This window comes from Heliangelus exortis, chromosome 10 (assembly GCF_036169615.1).
Source record: "Heliangelus exortis chromosome 10, bHelExo1.hap1, whole genome shotgun sequence".
Lineage (NCBI taxonomy): Eukaryota > Metazoa > Chordata > Aves > Apodiformes > Trochilidae > Heliangelus > Heliangelus exortis.
This window is the reverse complement of record NC_092431.1, coordinates 453,498-476,852: the sequence shown is the minus strand read 5'-3', so window position 1 is coordinate 476,852 and position 23,355 is coordinate 453,498. Positions and strand designations below refer to the sequence as shown.

General features: G+C 53.7%; 2 protein-coding genes across 11 annotated transcripts in view; both read right to left on the bottom strand.

Moving 5' to 3' along the window:
- Positions 1-8,676, bottom strand: part of DYSF (dysferlin) — a 61,082-nt gene extending 52,406 nt beyond the window's left edge. Inside the window, 8 exon segments of the mRNA XM_071753117.1 lie at positions 164-292; positions 544-737; positions 849-900; positions 902-958; positions 1,284-1,389; positions 2,485-2,576; positions 3,301-3,356; positions 8,549-8,676. Of these exon segments, the coding sequence (XP_071609218.1) occupies positions 164-292; positions 544-737; positions 849-900; positions 902-958; positions 1,284-1,389; positions 2,485-2,576; positions 3,301-3,356; positions 8,549-8,636 (774 nt within the window). The 5' untranslated portion in view covers positions 8,637-8,676.
- Positions 8,677-10,180: 1,504 nt separating this feature from the next.
- Positions 10,181-23,355, bottom strand: part of ZNF638 (zinc finger protein 638) — a 43,294-nt gene continuing 30,119 nt past the window's right edge. For all 10 annotated transcript variants that reach the window (XM_071753106.1, XM_071753111.1, XM_071753107.1 and 7 more), the window contains 7 exons: positions 21,235-21,284; positions 16,246-17,659; positions 15,521-15,586; positions 13,485-14,487; positions 12,219-12,311; positions 11,290-11,408; positions 10,181-10,542 (listed from right to left, as the gene is read on the bottom strand). In XM_071753106.1, the coding sequence (XP_071609207.1) occupies positions 10,483-10,542; positions 11,290-11,408; positions 12,219-12,311; positions 13,485-14,487; positions 15,521-15,586; positions 16,246-17,659; positions 21,235-21,284 (2,805 nt within the window). In that variant the 3' untranslated portion in view covers positions 10,181-10,482. The remainder of the gene's footprint in view (positions 10,543-11,289; positions 11,409-12,218; positions 12,312-13,484; positions 14,488-15,520; positions 15,587-16,245; positions 17,660-21,234; positions 21,285-23,355) is intronic.

The following is a 23,355-nucleotide window of genomic DNA, read 5'->3' as shown; positions in this document are numbered from 1 at the left end:
GGAGGTGACCCAGATGAGCCCTGGGTGAAGGCAGGAGGTGCTGGACCTGCTGAGGGACTCCTGGAGCTGCTCCCCTACTGCAGTGCCCAACCCCAGCCTCTGGTTTCCAGCCCTTGGGACCCCCCCAGCCCCTCTCAGACCCCCCCAGCAGACCCCCCCTCACCTCATCAAAGGAGGGGTTGTTGCCCTTGCGGATCCTGGTCCTCTTGGTCTGCCCAGCAGCTGCCACCTTCACCACGGGGCTGAGGTTGACCCCAGGGAGCTGCCGGCCCTCGATGACCCTCACCCTGATCTGGGGGGGGGGGAAGGCAGAGGGGGCCCTGGGGTCGCTCCCAGATCAGGGGCACCCCCCAGGTGCTGAACCCCTTAGAGGGATGGGATTGGGGATGGGGATGATGGGATTGGGGATGGGGTTGGGGTTGGGGATGGGATTGGGGATGGGGATGGGGTTGGGGATGGGATTGGGGATGGGGACAGGGTTGGGGATGGGGATGAGGGTGAGGATGGGGTTGAAGCAGCTCATCCCCACCAGCCTCCCCTCACCTGGAAATCCTGGGGCTTGTTGGACAGAGGTTTTTTGGAGCTCCTCCTGCGTTTCAAGCCGTGGAGGTGGTGCATGGGGGGCTTGTGGGGCAGCACCGGGGGCTCAGGCCCGGGGGGCCCCAAGGAGGAGGAGGAAGGCTCCATCTCATCCCCCGTTGCCAGCTGATCCTCTGTCTCCTCCTCTCCGGCCACCTCTGGGGCAAGGAAGGAGAAGGGGGATGGGGACAGGGTGGGACTTGTGGGACCACAGGGTGATGGCAGGGGTGGCACAGGTCCCCCCTTTACACGTGAAGGCTCCTGGTTACCTGTGACCACATCGGGCTCAGAAGGTGCCGGTTCTGGGGGGGCAGGGGGGGGGGAACAAGGGGACAGCTCCTGGTGGAGGGATGTAGGACACTTGTAGGACGAGGAAAGCCTGTAAAAAAGGAAATCCTGGATAGATGGAGATCCCTGCAGCTCCTGGGAGCAGGATCAGGCTCTGAGCCTTGCAGAGAGGCTGGGGGGGCACAGACGGGGGTCAGAGCCAGGGGGGGGGACAGCAAGGTGAGGTGTCCCAGGGCCATGGGGCCACCAAGGACACGTGGAGTGGCCACTGGGTCCCCATCCCACCAGATGGCAGCCCCAGGAGGGGCTGAACCAGGGCCAGATGCAACGGGCAGAGATGCTGCTCAGACTGGTGTCACTGGGTCACTGGGGTCACTGGTGTCACTGGGGTCACTGGGGTCACTGCAAGGACTCACCCCCGTGCTCTGCTTCTTGGTGTCCAGCAAGGGGACATTGTAGGAGGCTGCCAGGCTGGGGGAGGAGAGGACATCTCGTAGGGGCACGTGGGCTTCTCCCAAAAACCTGGGGGGAGGAACAGGGTGGGAGGGGGTGAGGAGGGGAAGGGGCTGAGGAGCCACCGTGGGCACCAAGGGGAGGGCAGCACCCAGCACCCAGAGCCAGCCCGGATGAGCCAAGCAGGGGGAGCAGCTCTGGGGGCTTTGGCTCCTCTTTTTCTCAAGGAAAAGCACCAGGAATTCCAGGCTGGGGAGCCAGGAACTGAGGCACTGGGTTTGGTTTGTTCTGTGGCTGCCCCATCCCTGGCAGTGTCCAGGGTTGGATGGGGCTTGGAGCACCCTGGGCTGGGGGAGGGGTCCCTGCCCATGGTACAGGGTCAGCTTTAGGGTCCCTCCACCCCCCACCATGCCACGGCTCTGGGTGCTCCCCAGACACAACCTCCCTGCCCCAGGACCCTTCTCCCCCTCCCCTCACTCTTTACAGAACCACCAGGCTGGACCTGACCCAACCTCCACCTCCCTTGGCCCTGGAATCCGGATCCTTCACACCAGGGCTGTGTCCCCCTCCCCGTCCCACCCTCTGCTGCCCCACAAGAATGACTTCCTCCACTTCCTGGCCCTGTGCCAGCAGCCAGCCCAGCCAGAGGAGCCGCGGGACACGGGTGTCAGCACCCACGGGTGTCCTGTGGCAGGAGGTGACACTGCTGATGGCGGCCACCACACCACGGGGACGGGGACCCTGAGCCCCTGGGGCACCGGGAGCTGCTGTGGGAAAGGAAAGGAAATCACTCCAAGGGGTTGATGCTGTCACCACCCTTCCCACCTCCCTGCTCAGGAAAGGTCCCTGGCCAAGGCTGACGCCTTCCCGGCCAAGCGCCCATCACCAGGGCCTCGTGGCACAGAGCTCCCTGTGTGCTCCCTGCCCTCGAATGCTGGCTGCTGGGGGGGTGGTTCTCGTTGTTATTGAACCAAACAGCCCAAAAATGTGGCTGTGACCTCCACCCCCACGTGGAGTGCTGGAGCACATCCCAGGGGAAGGGTTGGAATTCCCCCGGGAAGGGCTGGAATTCCCCCGGGCAAAGCCTGGGGCTGCTCCAGGGCTGGCAGCAGGGTTGGTGTCCCCCACCCGAGCTTCTCCCCCCACCCGAGTTTCTCCCCCCACCTGTTTCTCCCCACGGTCTCGTGGTCTTTGACCACAACTGTCAGCTCAGCCCCCGGCTCCAGGGGAGCTCCCTTCAGGTCCCACTCGAAGCCCTGGAGAGGAGGAGAAAGGAGCTGGGATCAGCACCCAGATGGGTCCACAATGCCCACCCCACCCCAGACTGACCCACAGCAGCCTAAATCACATCAATATGAAAAAAAAAAAATCATTTCATGGCCACGCTGGGAGGTGGGGAACCAAAAGCCCAGAACCCCCCAACCAACCCCATAAATCCCTGCAGCCCCCCAGGGAATTCCCCCCAGCCTGGGCAGGGAAATCCTTCATCATCCCTTAAAAATCCCATGGGATTCCTGCAGCTCCACGGGGTCACTTTGCCCCCCAGAAACCCATCTTAATTTAAACCCTGAGCACAGGTCAGGGGGGGAAGGAGGAAAGTGCTGATAAAAAAAATAAAAATAAAAATCCCAGGCTGGAGAGGGAAGCACTCGAGTTCCCTGGGGCTGGGAGGTGTTTGAAGAGCTGCTTCCAGCTGCCCGAGGAGATCCTGGTGGGAGGGGAAGAGGCTGGAGGGGAGGTGGGGGGGGAGCCAGCTCTGTCCTGCCAAGGCCACCAGCACTGGGACCTGGTGGGGACCCGATGGGGACCCGATGGGGACTGTCCCCAAACCTCCCTGGGTGGCATCTCCGGGGCTCCTGGGGCTTGGGGCACCTTGATGGGCACCCCCCAGGCTGTCCCCTGGGGCAGGGACAGGGGCAGGGGCAGGGATGGGGATGGGGACGGGGACAGGGCTGGGGACAGGGCTGGGGACACTCTCACCTCATTCCACACGGGGTTCACGTTGTTCTTGATGACTTTTGTTCTCTTCTTCACACCTGCAGGGAGCAAGGCAGCGGGGTCAGAGCAGCTTCCCCACCAACCCCCCAGGGAAAGACCCCAAAACTCTGCCCCCCAACCCCCCCTGCAGCTCCCGGGAGCAGGACCAGGCTCTGATCCTTGCAGAGAGGCTGGGGGGGCACAGACAGGGGTCAGGACCCCCCTTCCCAGCCCTCAGGCTCCCTGGAAACCCATGGAGAAGTCACCTTGATGTGCTGTGCCTCAGTTTCCCCAGGAGAAGGGCAGCGAGGAGGCTCCTGGGTGCTGCTGGGGGGGCTGGAAGTGCCATGGGGGTCCCAAACCCCTCCTCCCCCCACCCAAACCCCAGCACAGCCCCAGAAGGACACAGAAAGCCCCAAAAGTTGGGGCTGGGGATGCTGGAGCCCCCCCTGGCACCGAATCCCCTGTGTCACACCCAAAAGCTGCCAAAAAATCACTGGGGAGGGGGGTGGGGAGTGAGTCAGAGGGGGAAGAGGAAAAGGAAGAGCAGAACAATGGCCTGGCTGGGGACATCGGGGACATCGGGGACATCGGCGCCCCCGGGCCCAGGGGAGAACTGGGATGGGATGGGATGGGATGGGATGGGATGGGATGGGATGGGATGGGATGGGATGGGATGGGATGGGATGGAGAGGCTCAGGGATGCTCCTCCTGCTGTCCTTGGGTCCTGCTCCTTCCTTTGGGTCTTTTTTTGTTTGCTTGATTCTCTTTTTCTCTTTTTTTTTTTCCCATTCGTTGCTCTTTATTTTGTTTCATTTTTTTCGTTTCTCCTCTTTTTTCTTTTTTTCATTTGTTTCTGTTTTGTTGGGTTTTTTCATTTGTTTCTTTTGTTTCTCTTTTCTATTTCTCTTCTTCTGTTTCTCTTTCTTTTATTTGTATCTCTTTTCCCGTTTCCTTTTTGTTTCCTATTTTTCATTTGTTCCTTTTTTAAATTTCTCTCTCTTCTTGTTACTGGTTTTTCATTTGTTTCTCTTTTCTGTCTGTTTCTCTTTTTTCCCTGTTTCTTTCATTCATTTCTCTTTTCCTGCTTCTTTTCTCCATCTGTTTTGCTTTTTTGTTTCTCTTTGCTTCTTTTTTGTTTCCTTTTTCTCATTTGTTTCTTATCTCTGTTATTTCTTATTTCTTCCTATTTCTGTTTTTTCATTTGTTTCTCTTCTTTGTTTCTTTTTTCATTTCTCTTTTTTTCATTAGTTTCTCTTCTCTTTGCTTATTTCTTCTTTTTTTCCCCATTTGTTTCTACCTTTTTTTTTTTTTTTTTTTAATTGATTTCCCAGGAGCCAGAAAGGACCCAGGATGGAATCAGAGCTGCCACCACCTCTGGACAACATCACCAGCCCCGGGAGGTGTCAGTTCCCCCCCTGATTTCAGGCTCATCTCCTGCTGATGGGACACAGAGCCCTGGAATTCCCTCTCCCTGCTCCCCGGGGATCAAAATTTGGCTGAGAAAAAACTTCTTCCCACTTGGGGCAGGGATGGAGCCCACCCTGGGATAAACCCTGGGATAAACCCTGGGATAAACCCTGGGATAAACGAGGGGTCCTTGGCAGCAGCACAGGAAAGGTTGGGCCAGAAGCCACTCATCCCTTTCCCTATTATTATTGTTATTATTTTAGGGGGGGTGTTTTCCTTTTTTTTTTCCCTAAAAATAGCCATTTTCCACTGCCGGGAAACGGCTGCCAGAATTAGCAAAAAAAAAAAAACACCAAAAAAAAAAACCAGCCAACATCCTCCCATCAACTCTTTCGAGGTCCCCATCCCAACCCCTCCTCAGGGGCTTCTCCTTAATTAATCCCTGATTAATCAGCAATTAAAGACCGAAAGCACCCACGGGTGCAGCAAAACCTCCCCCCAACCACCTCCAAGTGTGTGCAGGAATCCCCAAGACCTTTCTGGCTCCCCCCCCAAAAAAATGGGTGGAGAAAGGGGGTAAAATTGACAAGCCAACCCCTCAAAAAATGGGGAATTTTGCAAGGATTTAGGAACAATTTAGCAAAGCCAGGATGCTGCGGGGCACCCGGCCAGGACGCACGTCCTGGCCGGGTGCCCCGCAGCATCCTGGCTTTGCTCAGAGAGGTGTTTTTTTACCCCAAACCTTCCCCTTTCCCCACCCAAATTCAAAACCTCACCTCGGAAAGTCAAGCTGGCCACGGGGTCGCTTTTTTTGTCCCCTTTTTCCAAATTGGGGAGGTGAGAAGCTCGGTGGAGCAAGCAGCGGAGCATGGTCGGAACCCAGCAAGTCCCGAGAAGGATCCGGACACCGCCAACCCCCCCCTAAACCTCCCCCCCTCCCCCCAGACTTCATGACCACCCCCCCAAGGATTGTCCCAGCCCTTCCCGGAGGAGGTGACAACGAGGGGACACGGAGCGCCCCGGCGTGGTTTCTCCCGAGGTTTGCAGGGTGATGGGAATGAGAAAGATTTGGGAATTAAGGGGGATGCTGAGAGGATGGGGAAGAAATAAACGGGGTCTAAAGAGGGGGAGTTGGGGGGGGGGGCTGTGGCTTCTGGGGTTGGGAGCTCCAGGAGTGGGAAATAAACCACGGGGATTTGGGGGTGCTGAAGTTCTGGGATTAAAAAAAAAAAAAATATTGGGGAGTTGCGGGTGCTGCAGGCTCCAGGGATGAGGAATAATTCACCAGGATCTGGGGGTGTTGAAGTTCTGGGGATAGGAAATAAATCACCAGGATCTGGGGGATGTTGGGAGCTCCAGGAGTGGGAAATAAACCATGGGGATCTGGGGGTGCTGAAGTTCTGGGATTAAAAAAAAAAAAAAAATTTGGGGAGTTGCGGGTGCTGCAGGCTCCAGGGATGAGGAATAATTCACCAGGATCTGGGGGTGCTGAATTTCTGGGGATAGGAAATAAATCACCAGGATCTGGGAGATGCTGGGAGCTCCAGGAGTGGGAAATAAACCATGGGATTTGGCGATGCTGACGTTCTGGGATTAAAAAAAAAAAATTTCTGGGAGCTGAAGGTGCTGCAGGCTCCAGGGATGGAAAATAATTCACCAGGATCTGGGGGTTCTGAAGTTCTGGGGATGATAAATAATTCACTAGGATCTGGGGGGTGTTGGGAGCTCCAGGAGTGGGAAATAAACCACAGGGATCTGGGGATGCTGAAGTTCTGGGATCAAAAAAAAAAAAAAATTTGGGGAGTTGCGGGTGCTGCAGGCTCCAGGGATGAGGAATAATTCACCAGGATCTGGGGGTGCTGAATTTCTGGGGATAGGAAATAAATCACCAGGATCTGGGAGATGCTGGGAGCTCCAGGAGTGGGAAATAAACCATGGGATTTGGCGATGCTGAAGTTCTGGGATTAAAAAAAAATTTCTGGGAGCTGAAGGTGCTGCAGGCTCCAGGGATGGAAAATAATTAACCAGGATCTGGGGGTTCTGAAGTTCTGGGGATGATAAATAATTCACTAGGATCTGGGGGGTGTTGGGAGCTCCAGGAGTGGGAAATAAACCACAGGGATCTGGGGATGCTGAAGTTCTGGGGTTAAAAAAAAAAGACAAAAAAACTCTGGGAGCTGCGGGTGCTGCAGGCTCCAGGGATGGGAAATAATTCACCAGGATCTGGGGGTGCTCTGAATTCTGGGGTTGGCAAATAAGCCACCAGGATCTGGAGGATGCTGGGAGCTCTGGGATTGGGAAATAAATCATCAGGATCCAGGGGTGCTGAGGGCCCTGAAGATGGGAAATAAACCACCAGGATCTGGGGGTGCCGTGAGCTCCAGAGATGGGAAAAAAGTCACAGAATCTGGGGGTGTTGTGAATTCCAGGGATGCCCAAACACCAGGATCTGGGGATGGAAAAGAGTTCTGGGACTGGTGAATAAATCCCTGGGGTGTGGGGATGCTGCAAGCCCCAGGGATGGTAAATTAAGCCATCAGGAGCCAGGGATATTGCAGACCTCCAGGATGCCCGAGCAGCGGGATCCAGGGATAAGTAAATAAATCACCAGGTTCCGGGAATGCTGCGAGCCCCGAGGGTGCTGGAGCAGCAGGAACTGGGGATGGCGCAAGCCCTGGGGGGGGTAAATCCCTCATCGGGACCCAGGGATGTTGCAAAACTCCGGGAGCAGGAAGTAAATCCCCGGGATCCGGGGGTGCTGCAGCTCCGGGGGGAGCCCCAGGGATGCTGCAAGGCCTGGGAATGGGAAACCAAATTTGTGGGACCCCGGGGGATGCTGCGAGGCCCGGGGGGACAAAGGGACAGAGGGACAGAGGGACAAGGTCCGCACAGGACCTGGTGACACCGCAGCAGCGGGACAAGGACACGTGGGGAGGAAGAAGCTGCTGGCTCAGCCCCCGGGGCTGTGACCATGCGTGGGGACAGGGTGACAATGGGACAGGGACCTGGGGGGCAGGCGGGGGGACAGGAGTCACACGGGGCCTTGCTTCTCCTGCTCAGACAGCCCCAAAAATCCACTTTTTCCCCCCAAGGCTGCCCGGGGCGCTGCAGAGGAGCTGTGCCGTGTCACACGCTGCCTCAGCTGTCCCCTCACCTCTTTTTCTTGGGGGGGAGGAGGGGATTTGAGGTCCAGGCTGGCACTGGGGGGGTCACATGGAGGTTCTTCCATCGCCATTGTCATTGTCACCACCCAGGGGACATGCGGGGGGGTCCTGCCCCCAGGGAGGGGGGGACACGGTAGAGCAAGGGCTCAGCGAGGGGGGAGCAAAATCAGCCCCCGGCCGAAGTACAGGGCTTTGGGGGGGGGGGGGAGGTCCCCAACACACAACGGGTCCTTTGGACCCCTCCAGGCCCCCCCTCGCCCACGGACGTCTGTGTTCCCCCCAGCTGGAGCAGAGCAGAGGCCAGAAATAGCCCGGGCTGTGCTGGTGCTGTCACCGCTCAGCTATGTCCCCCCCGGGGCCCCCCCGGCATCGCCTCCTCCCTCCCCCCCCTAAGGAAGGAGCTGGGAGGGGGCTCGGGGGCTCCCCAAGCACCCACGGTGGGAAACAGGACCCGTGGGGACAGGGGGACAACGCGCATCACTTGGGGAGGAGAAGGCACATCGGATATGGGGGCAGGAGGTGGGGGGGGGGATATAGGGAGGTGCGGGACCCCCCAAAAACGCGTTCGGCAGCGTCCCCGCCGTCGGGACAGAGCCGGGCGGGGACCACCCCCACCCCGTGGGAATCCCAAGCACCCCCCCAGGGGATGGATCCCCCCCCAGCCCCCCAGCCCTCACCTCCGAAGCTGGCGGAGCAGTACGCGTCGCTGATGTCGGTGTCGGGGGTGCGGACATTTTCCGCGTGGAGGATGAAGACGCGGAGCATCGCCCCGGCCCGGCCCCGCCGCCTCCCGCCTGCTGACCCCCCCTCTATCCAACCCCCACCCCAGAACCCCCCCCAACCCCCCGCCCCTCGCCCGGTGCCCGCCTCTCTTAAAGGGGAAGGGCAGCGATGGAGGTTGGGTGCGAGAGACCCCCCCGGGTTTGGAGGGGGTGGGAGGAGTGGGGGTTGGAACCCCCCTATTCAGCAAGGGCAGCTGGGTGCCCCCCCACCATGGGGACCCCCCCCAAAAAAAATAAAAAAAAGGAGGAGCTGTGTGGGAGCAGCCCAAAAGGGAGAGGAGAGGGGACAGGGGCTGCTCTTACCTTTCTTTGTACCCCAAAGAGAAGACACCAGCCCCCACTCCAAAAAAAAAAGACCCAAAAATGGGGTTCAGTCCAGATGGGGGGCGGGGGGGGGGAGGGGGGAAGGTGCTGGAGAGCCCCTGGGTGCAGCCCCAGCCCCTCACCCTGGCACCAGGGACAGGCTTGGGGGCTGCACTACACCCAGGGTGGAAAAATGGGGGTCCTGGGGGGCTGAGCTACTTGTGGGGTGACCCCACCGCATCCGTGAGATGTAACCCCCCCGACCCAAACCCCCCCTGTGCCGAGTGTCCCCGGGTGGGCACATCCCCCTCCTCCTGCCTCAGTTTCCCCAGCCGGGGGAGGGGACACCCGTCACCTCCGGGACAGCTGGGGCCGGGCACGGCCCCCCGGTTATTTTGGGGAGGTTATTTTTACCCCTGGGTTTCCCAGCAAGTCCCTCCCCCCCACACACACTCAGGGCTGGAGCCCCCCCGGGCCCTCTGGAGCAGCAGGAACTTCATTAGGCAAAACGTTAATGAACGGGGGAGATGAGAGCTGAGGGGACTCGCAGGGTCCCTATCCCAGCCCCCTCCCCGTTTCCAGCCCCTTCAGCTTCCTAATTTTGCACAAATCCCCTGGGAAAAGCCCCTTTGCCCCTTGCCCATCGGACCCCACCCCAGGGCAGGGGCAAAGCCGGGGAAAAGCTCCCTGGGTTTTACTGGAGCCAGGAGCTGCTGCAGGAGGTGGTGGCCCCATCCCCGGGGACAGGCAGCAGGGGAATGGGGGGGTTAATTCCCAAAAGCTCCCAAATTCCCTGGATTGGCAGTGGGGTTGGGCTTGGGGTGAAGCCAAGCTGAGGATTTTGGGGAGCAGTGCTCAGGTGATGGTGGCCTGGGGGGTGGTCACCTCGTTTTTCTGAGGTTTCTTTTTCCTCACGTTTTTTCTGTGCCCCCCCCAGCTCCCACGTGGACTGCACTCACCTGGAGGCACTGGGGGGGTCTCCTGGGAAGGCCCAGACCCAAAGCAGCAGCAGATGAGGAGCAGAACAAGGGTTTATGGGGCAGGTCCCATCACCATCCCGTGAGGTCCATCCTGGGAACCCCCCTGTCCTGTTCTGGGAGGTGTCACCTGCTGAGAGCTCCACCAAGGGCACCATGCAGAGGGCTCTGGGCTGAAGTCCTTCCTGGTCACCCTGACGACCCAGAATCAGCAAAACCCAACAAATGACATCAAAGGGAACCCCCCGGAGGTAACTATACAGTAAGAACATTTATTTCACACCAACACTTGTGAAAGAAATCTCTCCCCAGCCCCAGGGTTTGATAAACAAATCAAAGCCACTCTATGGTTTCATTGTTCTAGTTTGGTTTTGGTTTGGTTTTTTTTTTTTTTTTTTTTTTAAGTCTGTCTCTACGGAGCTCAAAATTTGTACAACATGAACCGCTTCTTTCTGAAACAAAATTACAAATGTAACTCATAACAAAATACACAAAATTGACTGGACCCTAAGGTTTAGCTTCACTGAAGGAAATTCTTCTTCCCTCCAATCACCTCGAACTCCTCTCTTCCCCTTCCTTCTCCTCAGCCTCCTGCTGGGCCATGAACTTCTGCAAGAAGAGGAAGAGCAGCCATGGAAATGAGAGCCCTGACTGCAGAGTCCTGCAAATCACTTCTCAAAACTGAAGGGAGGAGAGGAGCCACCCCACAGCCCCAGGGAAGGAGAGGGTCAGTGCAGAGAGTGAGCTGTGGGGCTGCTGTGACCCCAATCCTGGGGTCAGTTTGGGGGCAGAAGGAGGAGACTGAGGGCTGGAGAGTGTCCAGAGAAGGGAATGGAGCTGGGGAAGGGGCTGGAGAACTTGTGAGGGCCCTGGGGGTGCTGATCCTGGAGCAGAGGAGGCTGAGGGGAGAGCTTCTGGCTCTCTGCAACCCCCTGAGAGGAGGTTGGAGCCAGGGGGGGTCGGGCTCTGCTCCCAAGGAACAAGGGATGGGACAAGAGGAACTTTTGGCACAACTCAAGTTGTGCCAGGGGAGGTTTAGGTTGGAGCTGGGGAAGAATTTCTCCCTGGAAAGGGTTGTCAGGGCCTGGCCCAGGCTGCCCAGGGCAGGGCTGGAGTCCCCATCATCCCTGGAGGGGTTTCAGACCCTGGGGATGTGGGGATGAGGGACATGGGGGGGGTGTCCTGGGCAGTTTGGATTCCATGATCCTAAAGGGCTTTTCCCACCCAAATCATTCTGTGACCCTATAAATTAACAGTATGTGTCTGAGTTTAAAACTGACAGGAGGTCCCTGTGTCACCAGGAAACCCTTGGCAGTGGCTGAAGGATTCTGTGTGGAGCAGAGAAGCTGCAGTTACCTCCATGTTCTGCTGGTGCAGGGGGGTCTTGCAGTGGTTTTTCACAGAGGTCTCATCTGCGTAGAAGAGTGAGCAGATCTGACAGAAAAAGCCAGCCTTGGGGACAAGGTAATCCAGATCTGAAGAGACAGCACCCAAGAGGAACAAAACAACAGCTCTGAAACATCCCATTAACAACACACAGCTTAATTAGAAAAGAAAAATCATAATTCAATCCAATTCCTTCAGCCAAAGCTGTCCAAGTTGTTATTACTGGGGGAAAGTTAGTTGGGTTTTTTTTTTTTTAAGTGTTCAAAAATTTAGGCTTCTAAATGTGGGCTTTACACCCAAAAAGGAGGAGGACACAAACTTTTCTGCCAATGGGGCACGTGACCTGCTGGAGCTGCAACCACCTCGGAGTCTTTTTGGCCTCCCAAGTGTTTTATATCCACAGCTCACTTACCCTCTGGCCTGCAGGGTGCTACACAGGGTTTTCTGTCCCAGGGAATATCACACAAGCCACCAAGCAAGGGGCTCTCTTGCCTGGGAACCCTTCTGTACAGTTCAAGTGCTATCAGCAATTTTAGAGAAAAATATTGTATTTTCCATGAGGATCTTGGAAAACAGGCACACAGGTTTTTTTCCAAAGCATGTCAGCAGTTCCTTTGTTGCTAATAACACTGAGAGCTGGTAATAAAACCTGTGCCAGGATGAGAACAGTGGGAAACTGCACTGTGCTCCCTGGGAATGAATTAGCAAATATTTGTCACTCTGAAGGAAAAAGGACTTTCAGTTTTCTTGCTGCTCTGAAGCCAAGAGCAGGGATTTGTTAAACTCCTGTTTGTAGGAGCCAAGATAAACACACAGGAGAGGGCAGGAGGCAAATGAGGCACCTCCAGAGGGGCACCAGAGCTGTCCCCCAGCCAGTCTGGAGTGGGCTCTGCTGTTACCTTTTGGGGTGCTCAGTGGCTTTGCTGCATCTGAAGGAGACGTTTTCTTCCTCTTAGACTCTGGGTCTTTATCTCCTGATCCCAGCTGAGCCACTGGAGGCAGAAATGCAGAAGTTAAACACAGGCTGCCACTCACCTACAGCTCATCTGGATTTCTCTCTCCTGTATCTGGCTGTGAAGTTTGCTGTTACTGCTTCAAACACCCAGCTGGGCAGGCCTGGCTCCCAGATGCACTACTGGGTTTGACCCTTCCATGGAGCAATTCCCAGGAACTCCTGACATGAATCCCATGGGCAGGACTGGTGCTGGAGCAGCTCTGCTCTGAGACAGGCTGAGAGAGTTGGGGGTGTTCAGGCTGGAGAAGAGAAGGATCCCATGGGGAGACCTTAGAGCACCTTCCAGTGCCTGAAGGGGCTCCAGGAAAGCTGGGGAGGGACTTGGGACAAGGGCCTGGAGGGATGGGATGAGGAGGAAGGGTTTCCAGCTGCAAGAGGGGAGATGGAGAGGAGATCTTGGGCAGGGAGGGAGGGAGAAATTGTTTGGGGTGAGGGTGCTGAGCCCCAGGGTGCCCCCAGAAGCTGTGTGCAGTCTGTACTCTCATCAGCTGCAGCTCCTCCCTGCTCAGCTCCAGGAGCAGGAAGGGCAGCACAGCTTTTCCACAGCAGCAGGACAGGAGGTGCTGTGTCAGTGCCCAGCTGCATCAGCACAAAGAAACCTCCAGGCTGCTGGGCTGCCTCAGGCAGAGCTCCCCCAGGCCTGGAGCCAGACCCCTTCTCCTGTGTCAGTTATAGATATATATATATATATAGCTCTGCCTGCTGGCTCTCTGATGGACTTTCTTAACCCTTTGCTCATTCCACCATGCAGATGTTCTACAATTATTTTTTCCCCTCTAGATCAGGCTTGGAAGCTGTCACACCTTTGTACCTGTTTCATTTATCTCACCTTGTTAAAGTTTAGCCCTGTTAATTACAGGCCAGAGACAAGCTGTGTCAGGCAGGCTGCCAGACCACTTTGCATTCAAGGCAAGACAAGACACTGTTTTCCCCCCATTTTAGCCCACAGGACACTCCCAATGCACAGCAAGATGGACTTCAGATGAGCTGATAAAACACTTTGCCTTCAGGTCCTACTCCACACTCAGTCTCTGGTTTTCCCCATTTCTTTCACCAGATTTGGGGCTTTGCAGTTTCCTCTTTGTACCACCAGGACCTCTGTGCATGGCACTGCTCACAAGCATTTTATTTTCTACAAGAGGTTCCTTACCTTTTGACTTTGAGGTTGCAATAATATCTTCCTCTGGACCCGTTTCTCCCAGAATTTCCATTTCTTCTGGTCCTGCAACAGCCACAATGTCCTCCTCCTCTGGTCCTGCAACACCACCAATGTCTTCTTCTTCTGGTCCTGCAATGGCAACAACATCTTCAGTGCCTTCATCCTCATTCAGGTTTTTCTCCGGGCAAGTGTTTTCCTCTTCCTCATCCTCCTCTCCAACTTCATCCACTGTCACAAAGTTCAGCTCCTCCTTCAGGCGATTGAAGTCAGCCAGGAAATCATCTTCATCTTCATTGACTTCATCCAGAGTCAGGAGAGGATTCTCCTCATTGTCCTCTTGGATCTCATCGACTGTCACCAAGGCACTGGGATCATCTGGCACCTGAGAGGAGCCCCCATCTCCAGCATCCTCAGCACCCACCTTCTCATCCTCCTTCTGCTTCAGCACCTCCTCCAGGCTCAGCTCCGTGGGCTCGTTCAGGGGCAGCTCTTCCACCTCCCCGATTTCATCCACGGTTACCAAGGGCTCAGCTTTCAAATCTGCCTCCTCAAAGACACACCCGGGGAGGCCCCGGGGAGGCCGAAGCTCCTCCTGCTCAGAGAGCTCATCCAGGGTCACCAGGGACTGGGGATCCTTCACGGCTTCAGCCAGCAGCTCTTCCTCTTCCATCACTTCATCCACCACCACCAGGCCCTGGGGGTCACTCAGAGCTTCTAAATTAGCCACTGCCATCAGCTGGGCAGTCACCTCCTCCCCCTCCCCGACTTCATCCAAGGTGACAAAGGAGAGCTGGCTCTCAGCCAGCCGTGCTGCCCCGGGGCTCTTCCCTTTCCTCCTCTTGGAGCCGGGCTCAGAGGAGGGGTTGGGTTTGGCACCTTCTTTCCTCTTGCCCCTGGGGGGGTTCCTCCGGGTTTTAACGGGAGATTCCATTTCCTCCACCACCTCATCCACGGTGACAAATTCATCCAGGTTAAACGGGAAGAGCTCTTCTTCCTGGAGAGGAGTGAAAACAGGGATAGAGCAACCTGAACATCAACTCAGGGACACACCTGGAAAGGTGTAAGAACAGGGATAGAGCAACCTGAACATCAACTCAGGGACACAAACACTTCCCCTCCCTGGGGCACTCACTGAGAAACCCTTCTCAAAGCAGAGCTTCCAGGCCAAGGCAAGATGAACTCTCCCCTGTTACAGGAATCCTACAAACCACCCTCCAGCAGAAGGAATCTAAAACTCCAAGTCTACATACAACCTCTTCTTCCCTTTTTTAAAAAGCTAACTGTGTGCCTCCAGACACACACCAGGCTGCTCAGGTGAGAAGCTGATGTAGACCAAGATTCATAAAAGGATCCAGGTCTCTAATTTTATCTCAAAAATCCCTCTTCCACAGAGCCCCCTGACTTACCTGGCAGACCCTTGATGTGACCCCATAATACCACCTCTACAAACTCATCACTGGGCATTTTTCTTACCTTCCTTCTGCTTCCCTTCCCCAAAGCCTGAGCTATCTCAGTATTTCTCTTCACCTTCCTGTGCAGACTGAGCAGTTCAGCCTACAGGCTCCCAAACTCTTCTTCCAACTAATGCTGCACCAAAAATGCAGTGTAATCCCTGCTCTGCCCAACAACCTCTGGAGATACCTCCCCATGGAAGAGGTACCATGATGGAGAGGTTCTGACCACCTCCTGTTGTACAAAGTCATTTAGAAAGAGCTCCAAGACTCCAACCTTCCTTCCTTCCTTCCTCATCTCCCAAGTGAAAGCTCTCATGCAGGCAGCTGGGATCCAATTAATTACTTTTTTCTCTGACAAAAAACACCCAAGACCAAAAATACCTCTTTTTAACACTCACTTCTTGAATGAAGTTTCTCTCCCAAATGGCCTGGCTTTTCAGCTTTAAGCTCCTAGTCTGCACAACTACTGATGGGAAAAGTTCCCTAGGGAAGGATGCTGAATGCTGTCAGTACACACAGACACACACTTCCCAAACAATCTGACTTCCAGTTCAGGTACAGTTCCAGCCTTACCTCCTTTTGCTTTGCACTGCTGCTAATGCCACTTTTTGAAGTTTTAGCATTGCCACCAACAGAAGCCTGCAAAATCAGACAGAAGTTCACATGAAATCACTCAAGCCAACCAACCTGCCCACAAGAGAAAGAAAAAAAAAACTTAAAGAAAACAAAAACAAAAAAACAGCTATTTTTTTTTTCCCTTAAGGAACTTTAAGTTGTCCAGATTGCTGCTTCTGATCACATGCTTGGCAAATACAGAACTAAGCCAACTGTCAGCAGGAGAGTCCAGGCAAAGAGTCTCTAGCAACGAGTCACGGGTAGCACCTTGCTTAGCAGCCTCTTTTTTCAGCAACCAGTGTCTGTGCAGGACTTGACAAGGCAAATATCAGCTCACGACAGGACAGGAAGCTTATTAATTCCCATTCAGAACTGATCCAAGAACATAAAGTTATGACACTCAATAAAGACTGGCTTCAAAAATACCTTCCTGCTAGATTTATTTTTTTTCCCAAGGAGCAGTTTCAAACCAGTTACCTCCTTGCGTTGCACACACTGCATCTAAAAGCAACTGGTTGCCCTCCTTCTGGCTACTCCAACTCCTCTGGTGGCCCAAAGCAGCTGAGTGATTTATGGAAAAGGGAAGGGGAACATAATCTCAGAGTCCCAGACTCAACAGATCTGAGAAGCATGGAGTTAGTTACTGACCAGGCACAGCGCACCGGCCTTCCTGCCCTCCTCACCTTATTGCTGCTGGTCTCTGTCTTCATGCTGCAGGATCTACTCTCTGCCTCTTGGGACAGTTTTGAACTAGCCCTAGTTTCCACTCGGGAGTCCTTCTCTTGCAGAGATGAATTCCTCCCATTGCCTCCCTTTCCACCAACCACCGAACTTCTGCTCACTTTACATTTCCCGACGCCATCTCCAGGGTTTGCTTGGCTGCCCCCAGGCTGGGGGGGATCCTCTTCTTTGGGTGCCACCTTCTTCTCCACTGCTTGGCCTTGGCTCTCAGGCTTGGCAGGAGCCTTCTGCTCCCCTCCTTTGCAGGGTGAAGGTTCATTTCTCCTCAGTGGAAACCTTGTCTTTGATATATCCTGAAGAGAAACCACAGCCTTTAAAAACGTTTTACTCAGAGAGGAATAATCCTTGACAGAGAAAGAGGAGCTGAATGTCACTGCTTGCTGGGGCTCGTCAGGTTTTGCTGCTCCTGTTCCTTTGGTCTGATGGGTGCTGATGGCACCTCCCTCGCTGCTCTCGCTGCCAGCACTCGTGGTGTTTTCTGTGGCAACTCCAACCTTGGCCACAGTATTTTCAAGTTTCTTCTCTGCCTCTGCCCCACTCTTGACCAAAAGCTTTTCAGGGTCCTCCTCTGCAGCTCTTCCAGCTTTGTGTGTAGGAGACTCTTCTGGTTTCACCTCTGGCTCTGCTCCAGCTCCATCCAGTTTCTTCTCCAAGGCTGCCCCAGCTGTCAGCACGGGTTTCTTCTCTGCTATCTGAGCCGCAGGCGTTTCGTGTGTGGTTTTCACAGCTTCAGGAACAGGATGATGTTCAGGAGCCTCCAACTTGCTCACTGGTGTGACAATGGGTGACACCACCTTCCCTGAGGCTGCAGCAGCAGCAGGGGACAGGGGTTCAGGGACAGCCCCTGTTGGCTCCCCCGCTGCCGGCTTCACGGCGCAGTCTGAGGGCTCCTCTTCAGCCTTGCCCACTGCAGACACCTCTTGTGCTGCTTCAACAGCAGGAGCAGAGACCTCCTCCTCCTCCTCCTCTTCCTCTTTGATCTCCTTCTCTGATGCAGCCACAGCAGCAGGTTCCAGCAGCTCTGGGTCCTTGAGTGCCTCTTCTCCCTCCCCGCTGGCAGGCGGTGGCAGGATGGCTTCTGACTTCCCCGGGAGGGCTCTGGGGGGGGTGCCTTGGATGGACACCACAGCAGCTCCTGCTCCAGGGTCCACCTTCTCCACAGCTGTCTCTGCAGGGGACTCCCTTCCCACTCTCTCCAGCTGGGGCTCAGAGGGCTCTGTCTGCTCTGCTGACATCTCATCCTTGACATGAGAGATGGGAACGGGTCCTCTCTGTGCCACACTGGGCTCTACGGGAGGATTAGCAGCTGCTCTTTGCACCACTCCTGATCCCTCTGGATATTTTTTCAAGCCAGAGCTAAATGCATTTAAAAAAAACAGAAGAAATCAAACTATGTTGAGAATTCTACAGTTAGCAGCAAGCTCTTGAGGCCAGCAGTGGGGGGGATTCCCTGAGGCATTAGTGCTTAGCATTTGGGAACCCACCAGTGCTAAAGGTGACCACAGACCCAGCGAGGGGAGGGCTGAGTAGTTTGTGCTCCTCTTTAATCCACCTCGGACACTCTGAGAGACTTAACTTGGAGCCAGACCTCTGGAGGGAGCACCCCCGACACAGCTGCCCTGGGAATCACCAGTTTTGTGTCTGAAGTCAGCAGACTCTGCAGCCACCAACCTGGGGAATTCCTGCACTAGCTCAGAGGCTGAAGTTTGCTTTTTTTTTGGTTCAGGTTCTGGGGGGGGGGGGGGAGGGAGGGATGGTTTTGTTCTGAAACTGCATTGACCCTGCACACCAGAGCCCAGAGGCTCCTTCTGGCCAGGCTCTGTTTTCTCTGGATAGTTCCCCCATCAGCTCCCAGGAGAATAAAGCCCAAGATGATAAAGCAGAGGAGAGAGTTGCTCAGAGAGCTGCACCTACAGCAAGTGCACTGCCCTTCTCTGAAAGAAAGAAAGAAAGAAAGGAAGGAAGGAAGAATCCTCTGTGGGTGATGTCAGGAGAACCTGAAATTTGAGGTGTCTGTGCCCCTCTCCCCACAAAGCTGGAGGAAAGGAGCATCCCAACACCTCACCCATATCCAGATGGAAAGGTGCTGAGGATCTCACCAAGTGTCCAAGCAGCAAACCTGCACCATGAATTGGTGTCCATGCAGGGTGGAGCAGCCCAGGCCGTGGCTCCTGGGAATCTCTGTCTCTGAACAAAGAGTGCAGCTTTCTGCAAAGCCTCCTGGAACTGAACAAGGAGCAGGAAATTGCTGCTGGGGTCATGCTGCTGAGACAAGGAAAGGGAAGAGCAGAGGGAATGGAACTCAGAGGACATCCTGAGTCCTCAAGTGGCAGATGCAAGGGTTGATGAGATGAAGAGACATGGAATCAAGAGAAAAATGGCACCAGACCCACCTAGGTGACACCTGTGCTATGGGAGCACAAGGAAAACACCCATCCCAAAAGCTTCCTCTGGACCCAGGGGACTGTCCTCTGCTCATCCAAAATGAGAGAGAAAAGAGGAGAAGGGGCATGAATTCTGCTTCAAAACCTCTCTCCCAGCACCAATGTAAAGTTGGTGCAGATGTCACAGGCCAGGACCACACAGAGGACATCCTGTGAGGACATCCTTCCCCAGCCCAGCACCAGGACACAGAGCTGTGCCCCAAAAATCACTGGGAATCTCCTTCAGAGCCTGAGCAGCTCCACTCACAGCCACTGAAGCCTGAGGGAAGAAAAGGAACCTCACTCATTCCCCCATCCCAGGCACCTCTAGCAGCTCCTCACACCTCCCATCCATTTGTTACTTGGGATGGTTTACTCAGTCCTAACACAGGAGACACTTTGTCAGTCATTCATTTGTCTTCCAAAAGCAGAAACCCTCTCAGGTCATTTCCTCTTCTCCCTGAGCATCCCCCAGAGCACTCAGATGTCTGTCTGTCTGTCTCACCAGTCTGTGCTGCAAAACCATTACCTGGGGAAGGCAGAGCCCAAAGCCCAGAGCCTGGCCCTGAGAGCCCAGCTTTGTCACTGAGGAGCAGATAAACACAGGCTCTAATGCCTCACTAATCCCCTCAGCTCCTGGTTGTGTTTTCTGCAGGGATGGAAAAATGTCAGTGAGCATTGGAGCTGCTCAGAGCAAGCTGCTCACATCTATTATCCTCTACACAACTCAAGTGAGACATTAGTCCCTGAATCCTCAGGATTTGGTGTCTCCTTTCATGCCAACACCCACCCTGTGCCTTCTCCAAAATCCACAGCTGGGTTCAAAGCAGAGTGGGAAGGAGAGCTGTGCAGAGGCAGTGAGAGGCTGAGAGGAAGATGAGTGAGCCTGATGAAGCACTGAGGGGCTCTGAGTGACACCTCCAGACCTGCTGGGCAGCTTTCCATGGGGAAGAAGCCACACAGGGACCTGCAAGATGGATTTCCTGCAAGAAATCCTCTCAGAGGGCAAACCCAAGAAGGTGGAAAGGAGCAGTGGGATGGGTCTTTGAGCTGAACCTGGCCAAGAAACGTTCTGGCTGTTTTAGCCAAGGAAAGGCAGCAGCACCCTCAAAGGAGAGCAGAGCTTTTCAGGTAAAGGGATGAGGCACAAGGACAGGCTGCCAGGAGCCTGCCACAGCTTTGTCAAGATCCTCCCAGAAAACTGAGAGGCCAAGTCCCTTCTGCTCCCCACACTGAGTCCTCAGAACCTCCTGACAAGGTGCTGCCCATGGAAATCACCCTGCAGACATCTGCATGTCCTGCTTCTCACTGGATGCAACTCAGAGAGGGTAAGAAGGAGGGGACAGCCAAGCCAAGGCCTCGGCCAGGGCAGTGACTGTGCTGGGGTCTGCAGGGACATCCTCCCAGCAGCAGCCCCTGGGCTCAGGCAGCAGGCACTGGGCTGCATGAACTCCCCCAGGCTGCTCAAGCCCCAAACTGGACACGAGGAGGTCACCTGCACCTCTGTCCCCACGGGCTGGGAGGAGATCTGGAAACAAAACACTTCCAAAATTGGCTAAGGTCTGAGTAGAAGTTTCATGGAATTAGGAGAATTTTACTTTGGGAAGGAACAGGTTTTGGAAACGAAACAGTCCCTGATCATATAAAGGCATCACCTGAAATCCAAGCTTAGAAACATTGTTACACAGCTTTTTTTTTTTTGTTGGTTTTTAAAGGGGTATTTCATATCCAGAAATATGGATTTAAGGCACAAAAAGTATTTTAAGTCATAATTGTTAACAAGGACTCTCATAATGATCTATCCATTTATAAAAAAAACAACCAAACAACATATTCCAAACTCTAACAACAAACAGTTATTCCACAATTAAATTTTTTTACTACAATTGTTATTTAAATGTAAAACAATTTCAACTGGAACATACCAAAAAGCACCATTTCCCATTTCTGGGTCCTGGTGTTAATATAGCATCTAAACATTTATTTATTTTTTTTAACTTGATTCACATTCACAGGGACCTGTGTCACAGCATGAAGTTAATGTTAATAAGTTAGACAAGAAAGTTTCAGTTTATTTTTAGCATTGGGAAACAGACACAATAGAGCCAGGAGCTCTGACAGAGGAAAAAGTGCTGTAGCACAAAAATCAAACAATCACTTTGTGGTTAAATACAACGAAAAAATTGTCTTACCAACATGTATTTTTCCAAACATACTTCCCAGGACCTGTGGTAAAATCCTGGTCAAATTAGTAAAACAATCACAGCAGACCACACAGAAAACAGGATTTCAACCCCAGGTGCCCAGGTTCTTTGTAAAGAGCTCACACACACCCCAGCTCTGCACACACAGACACCAAGGAAAGCTGGAAAAGGAGCAGCAGGGCAGAGGGGATGGAGCTGACACCACACCAGGTGTGCTGAGGGGTGGCTCAGCCCCCTGCCCAGCCCTGAGCCACAGACAACACAGAGAAAAAGCTGAAAGCAGAGAGAGAGGTGACAGCCATACCTTCCTTGGCCTGGCTCCTCCTGCTTCACTTCTTTTTCCACAGGTTCTGCCTGAAAGGCAAAAATCAGGGTTCAGGGTCAGTGCCTCACCCTGCTCAGGGACACCCCAAAACCCCCAATCCAGGCACCTCCTGCAGCAGGTGACAAAGGAAAGCCCATGGCAGTGCCAGAGGTGTCACTAAGTCTCTGGGCACAGCAGGGAGAGTTTTGTCCCTCTCATCTCCACAGCTGCCAGGTTTCTGAGCAGCTTTTGGTCTGTGATCTGTTTGGGGGCAGGGATGGTAAATTGATCTTTTCCCAGGCAACATCTTTCCTGGGCCTGCAAGGACACTCAGGGCTGAGGGCAGAGACCCTGGCTGGTAAATAAAATTCAAAACCCACTGTCACTCCTTTTCTGAAGACAAATTATATTCTAAGCAATTATCTACAGAGAACCCCAGGCAAGATTCTGTTCCTTAAAACCTGCTAATGTACCACTCATTTCTTGTAGGGTGACTACACCTTTCTGCTTTCTGTCAGGTAGAACAAACTTGTGGAATAAATGTGCAATTAAATAATGGCTGCTGCTAAAAACAAGTCAGCCAGGAAGTGCTGCAGCACAGTCAGCTGCACAGGCCCAAGCAATGTTAAAAAAGCAACAAAACCTTTAAAAACTGAGGGGCTGAAAGCTCCATCTCTTTTCTGAAGGCACTCAACAAACTCATTTGAAGACTGCCACAGAACATCACAGAATCACAGAAAGCTGGGGGCCAGAAGGCACCTCCAAAGATCAGAGTCCAACCTCCATCAGATAAACTCTGAGCACACAGAAGTCACTTTCACCTTCTCTATGATCAGGAACTCCAAAGCTTTCAGTTTTCCCTTCCTAAAAACATCTCCTCCATTCCTGCTGTCTCTGGCTGGCTCACTGTGTCACCCCAGGTGTCAGCTGGAAACAAACACTTTTTTGGAACTGGAGGGAAATGCCATTCCTTGTTGGCACTGAACTCTGCTGAAAAATTCCTAGTGACAAAGGCAAGTTATTCTGCTGCTCCACCAGATCCAGGGAACTGTTACAAAACATCCTTGGAATCCCAGTGTCCCCACAATGCCTCCCTGGCAGCCACTCTTTAGCCTGAGTGCTTTAATGAGTAATTATTTTGCTGATGTGCCAGTGCTCAGGGAGCTTGTGTTTTCTAGACTTGAGAAAACAACCTCCCAAGCCTGATGACTGGGTCATTTTCTTCAGCTGCAAAGTGAGTTTAATGAAGAAAAGTGAGTTTAATGAAGATGTTACTCTTACATGCATCTGGAGCATCAAACACAATCACAACTCATGGGCTTTAAAATGAAGTTCACCATATAAGCTGATACACACAATTAAGTGGCTTGGAAGAAAAGGGCATTTTCCTCCCTTACAAAGAGTCAGATAATGACCCCTGCAAAACAGGAGAGAGAAAACAGCTCTTGGAACACCCAATCCAGGCTCCTGCATCCAGCAGAAGAGAGAAAAGGACCTCAGGCACCCATGCTCAGCAGATTTTGGCTGCAGGTTCTTCAGCCAGAGGGACTCCCACCTTACCCTGCCAAGCCCACAGCATTCAGGAGGGCAGAGATGCCAGTTCTCTGATCAAACACAGAATTAAAAAGCATTTGGAGTGGTGTTTTACTGACTCTTGGCAAGCAGAAACCTCAACAGGAGGCAGCGGGTCCTCCAGCCAGGGATGGAGGCTCAGAACAGGGAACTCTGAAGGAACTGATGCCCTTTAAGCACCTGGGGTTAAACTTCCTTCCTGCTGAAGAGAAGGGAAGGGAACTTCTCCTCTGACTGGTGTCCCAGCCACACCACTGAAACTGGACACCAATCCATGGAGAATGAGAGCTCCAAGAAGGGAATTCACAAGCACTGAGAAGTGATCCATAAGAAACAAGCAGAACAAAAGAGAAAACACCTATGCACTTCTTGGTTTCCATCTCCACAGTGTACACTTTGTGTTGTACTCCTTGTTTGGTCCCTGTTCTTTCAGTTCTAAGTGAACTTTGATGAACAAACCCAGCAGGAATTCTGAGGAATAAAGCCAATCCATAACCCCCTAAAATAAAGACAGGAAGATGTGGCAAGAGATGGAGAGTCAGTCAGTGG